General features: G+C 38.5%; 1 protein-coding gene and 1 long non-coding RNA gene across 9 annotated transcripts in view; one reads left to right on the forward strand and one right to left on the reverse strand.

Annotated features, from left to right (window-relative positions):
• LOC102678711 overlaps nucleotides 1-4308 on the reverse strand; it is a 23962-nt gene extending 19654 nt beyond the window's left edge. For 3 of the 8 annotated variants that reach the window (XR_421376.2, XR_004150100.1, XR_421368.2), the window contains exon 1: nucleotides 3763-3993. Coding sequence is in view for 2 of the 8 variants with exons in the window: in XM_031509431.1 (XP_031365291.1) it covers nucleotides 4047-4124 (78 nt within the window). In the remaining 6 variants the exon portion in view is untranslated. Of the gene's footprint in view, nucleotides 1-3762; nucleotides 3995-4046 lie in introns of those variants that run through there. The other 5 variants (XR_421379.2, XR_421378.2, XM_031509431.1 and 2 more) reach the window with 3 other exon arrangements.
• On the forward strand, nucleotides 7-1974 carry LOC102678574. Its single transcript, XR_421366.2, has 2 exons — nucleotides 7-1405; nucleotides 1583-1974. It is a non-coding gene; the product is annotated as an uncharacterized LOC102678574 (long non-coding RNA).
• Nucleotides 4309-4752: the final 444 nt, after the last annotated feature.

A 4752-nucleotide genomic window follows, 5' to 3' on the forward strand; every position in this document is an offset into this window, starting at 1 on the left:
TTTATTCAATAAGAAGATTGTAGGAAGTCTACGCCGCTTCCTGAGGAATACGGTCACGAGAAATTGTGGTTTTCGAAAAGAAAAAAAAAAAAAAAGGAAAAAAAATCTCGATAAAACCACAAGCCGCACGGATTGTCCTTGATAACCGGCTAAATGTATTTCAGTGAAATACTTTTCATTAATGACTTCACTTAAAAGGGGCAATAAAACGTTCTTTCCGTGGGAAATATTTGCTCGATGAAACGAATCACAATTTCTAGGACAATTCTATCTCTCTTCGACGCAGCAAGATTAAGAAATCATAGAAAAAAAAAAATCCCTTCTTTATTCTATAAATACACGAAACAATCGAACACCGCAACAAACGCATCACGAAGAAATTTTATTCGAGTTATTCTTTGCATCTCTTTACAATTATCGAAACGCGACTTCGATGGCATTTCAATGGACACGGCGACGGATGGAATACAGAAAAAGCGCGGAAGATCAACTCAGTGTAAGGGTCCGCACGCGGTCTTTCTTCTCGCATGAATCAGCGTCCTCCGATTACTCGTAACGCCGTTAATAACGCACGGTTTTTCTCGTGGGCGGTTTCCTTCCACGAATAATCGAGGCAGAAAGTCGAATACTTTCGATAACGCAACTGGTTACATCGAATTTTAATGTAATTTTGATACTTTCATCGTGGAAGATATCCCCCTCCACAGAGTTCGATGACCGACCGAGAGATACGATGAATTTTCGGAAAATCAGCTGATTCGAGTCGATGGATTACAAAGGTGAATACGCGTGGATGGTATAAAAGGTATACTTATGAATTCACCTTCTATCTTCGTAACAATGTGCGAAGACACGATCGAATGGTTCGTCATCGAGACATTAGACGGTGTCGATATTCCCGTGCCGTGCGACCGGAACAATGAAGACGCAGCGAGTACAATGCGAGTCACGGCGATCACGTTGGCCGCGCATGGATGTGTCTCAGGCTCGATGACACAAAGACGAAAAGGCGGAAACATCGGAGACGGATGATAAGAGAGAAAGAAGAAGGAACGAATGAGAAGGAGGGAGAAGGGAGAATAGGAAAAAGAAGATGAAACAGCGAACAAAGCAAAGGGTAGTGCGCGCATGATTTACGTACACGAGCAATAGACTGTATAATTTATCGATCGATCGAAAGCGCATGCGCCGCTGCCCGCGCATACGCGATTATGCATGCGCGACTGCCGAACAGTACGAGTACACGCCGCGCAATCGATCACTGTCCACCTCGTTCGATGACGTTAATGAGGTTGATCGGTATTTAACGATACTTTTAGCCTCTTGCAGCCGATTATATGCGCCGTTTGTTTATGCAACGGAGAAACGATCCAGCCACGGATTAAGACGTTGTGCGTGAAAATTCGTAGAAAAGAACGAAACGAGAATAAACGAATTTTTCATCGAACATATTTTTGCGATTGGATATGATTTTGCATAATTAAAGAGAAAGTAAAAATTGATTCGGAATTACGGATGTATAAAGTATGTAAGTACTTTCAATTTCGGTTAATGCACCCAAATAAATTCTCATCGTTGACAGGAAATCCTCCTGACCGAGGACACTCATTGGTTACAAGGCGCAATGAGTTTAAACAACGAGTGGATTGGCCAACCTGTCGTGTAATGAATCGTGCAGGATTTTCGTTATCCTGTGAAAATAAGACGTGCGTGTACAAACGAGGCATCGAAAAGAACGGCGAAAGGGGTCCACAATCGATCAACGTCGTTCCACATGATCGTGCGGATGAACATGATTGGCAGAATACACAAGTCCATGGACAGTAGCCGTGGCTCGAAGCGTGCGCCAGGGAGGAATAATCTGTTTACAGGAAAAGAAGAATGATGGCGCGGCGTGAACTTTCGCACGGAAGTGGCTATTGAACGACAGACGTCCCGTTTAATAGGCTCGCCTCGACGACACAACGCAAGAAATAATTGAACCCGGAGCGATCATAAATTCTTCGGCTCGCCACTGAATTATACCACTTTGCATCTAGTTAAGACCGCCGCGTACATCGTTGTGCGTCATGCAAATAATTCACGTTTGTCGCGAACCTTTCGAACGATTACTAGACACACGCGATCTGTATAGCCATGAAGTTTGGTTAGGATTCGACGTGGACGAGCGATATTATCACGTGAACAACTTCACGCTTATTTTATTTTCATCTTTTTCGTTGGAAGTACACGTTCTCTTTTCACTTGTAGTCGAAGTATTTGAATCAATTTTCAGAATGATTTACATCTCGCTTGTGAGATAAAATATAAAAAAATATAAAAATATAAAAAATATATTCTTTGAATTTTGAAATTTGAATTTTTATATATATATTCTTTGAAATTTGTTGATTGTAATATAGTATAGAAAATTGTTCTTGAAATAGCGGAAGGTCAATTGAAGTAAACAACGACAAAATCGTAATCACTTTTTTCTGCAATAAAGAATTATGCGTTATATAATTGTCAATTCGCTGAAATTGACACAATTAGTAATTTGTGGAGAAGGAAGAAAGAGAGAGAGTAAATTTCTTCGACTTCCATCAGTGAAATGAATCTTAGACTCGGAATTTGCACCGAGGTGCATACATATCTTCGCCTATGGTTAAGTTATGCGTCCACCCACGACTCGCAACGAGCTGCGCGATAATAAAGCTTCCGGTCTGGTCGTGGCAGCCGCAGGGACAGAAAACAAAACGTCAGGGGAAGAGAAGAAAATTATTATTCCTTTGCCGCACGGCGCGTGTACAGAGCGGGATACACGAACCGGATGCAACGTGTTTGATTTACACTCGCGCAATACACAACACGCCACACGTTTTCCATACGTGTGCGCCTAGATGCACCCTTAATTGTGATTTGATCGATGATATAATTTTTCAATTTAATTAAAAGTTATGCAAAAGATCGCGCTATCTTATTTATTGGGTCAAGTTCAAGTACTTGTTGATTGCTGTGTTATACTTATTATTATCATTATCGTTTTGTTGCAGCGAATTCGCGATAAATTTGATTTCTTTTTGGAAGGGAGAGGGGGAAGAGGGATTGAAACTAACGAACGAATATAAATATACCGATGTTTGCGATCTGAATAAAAATTTTTTAGAAATTTAAAATTTATCGCGGAAACATTTTAACAATATTCTATGAAATAGATAAAAGTATCTATAGGATGTCGTTAAAAAATTTAATACGACACGAAATTATAAAATGTTAACCTAACCGTTAAAACTCGTTTGTGAGTTCGCAACCAATGTTAGAACTTTATCTTGTTATTTTAATCAATGATAAACTGATAAGATTGCAATGAGATAGTTGTTTAAAAAAAAAATTTCAATTTTTTTTTCCCTATTAATAATGAATGTACACGATTGATTTTCAATAAACACATTTTAACGATATATTTAAATAATCGTTCGTATTTGAAATTAATTAAAATTAATTTGTTTATTTTAAACGCGATTAATCGTCTTAAAACAAAAGTTTTGGATATTGTATAATTCTTACGTTAGAGAGAATTTTCGATTTAAAGAATTAAAACGAAGGAAACAAAAAGTTTTATCGTACTGACGTAACATGTAAAAGCGAAATCGTAAAGTGTTATTTAAATTACACGTGATGCGGGTAATTTTACGGTTTCTAAGCCACTATTCTATTTCACTGTCGAGGAACTTGAGTAAACGCATCGCATATACAGGTAGCACACCGTTAATCGTTACTTACAAAGTTTCACTTTTTTGTTTCACTTGTATCTTCTGGTGTTTATTATGATCTTAGATGCACTTGTGGCGCGTGTGGAACTTTTTCATTAGCATGTTTCCCACCATGCTTTCTTCCAACAGCGAAGTTACGACTGAATAGATGGAACAAATGCGAAATAACACGCAAGCGTGTTATTCAACGATGAAATAATTAAAAAAACATTAGATGGGAAAAAGAGTACGAGTACGATAAATTCCTAATAAATAAAAAAAATAAATAAATAAATATCAAAATAAATAACGTACCCCGTCATCTTTGATCTTTGCAGGCTTAATATCGGCTTCCACGTAGAATATAGAATTCATTTCACGGTGAAACCACATATTTTCTCTTGCACAATTCAACGCCGTATTCCCTTATAAGAGATACCATCGGTTTCATTTTTATTATTTCCTGTTTATTATCGCGCAAAAACCTAGTCGTTTTAACCTCTCCGCTGAAGGAACATTTCGAACATTTCGATGCCACTTGTGCGTTCACTAAAAATTACATTTTCTAATTACATTTTATTCGACGTGTCAATTTCGTTTAAAAATGTTCGTGTAAAATCGATGATTCGTAGATCGAAAGGTACACGAGATAACATCGTTTCAACGATACGAGGAGGATACAGATTCGTTCGATTGTTCGTACGAAACGTTTTCTCCATAGAGGGAATAGGTAAGTTCTTTTCACCGCGGTGGCCCCGTGAAAACTGGAAAGCGAAACGTTAATCGCACACCTCGCTCGTTTCTATGAGTCGCAACGTGTCTTTCCCCTACCCTCCTCGTAAATTCATTCCCCTTAACTGCTTCGATGGCCCTTCTGGCGGTCAATTAGAGATCCCCTTAAATCGTCATTCCGTGAAAAGTGACTGTGAAATCAAACCGGCCCTGAGCTTCGTTCCAATTAACGACGAAAACATCGAGTCACCTTCCCCTTTCTCTGAAACTATTTTTTTTTTTTTTTTTT

The sequence above is a fragment of the Apis dorsata genome, unplaced genomic scaffold (genome assembly GCF_000469605.1).
Source record: "Apis dorsata unplaced genomic scaffold, Apis dorsata 1.3 scaffold_150, whole genome shotgun sequence".
Taxonomy (NCBI): domain Eukaryota; kingdom Metazoa; phylum Arthropoda; class Insecta; order Hymenoptera; family Apidae; genus Apis; species Apis dorsata.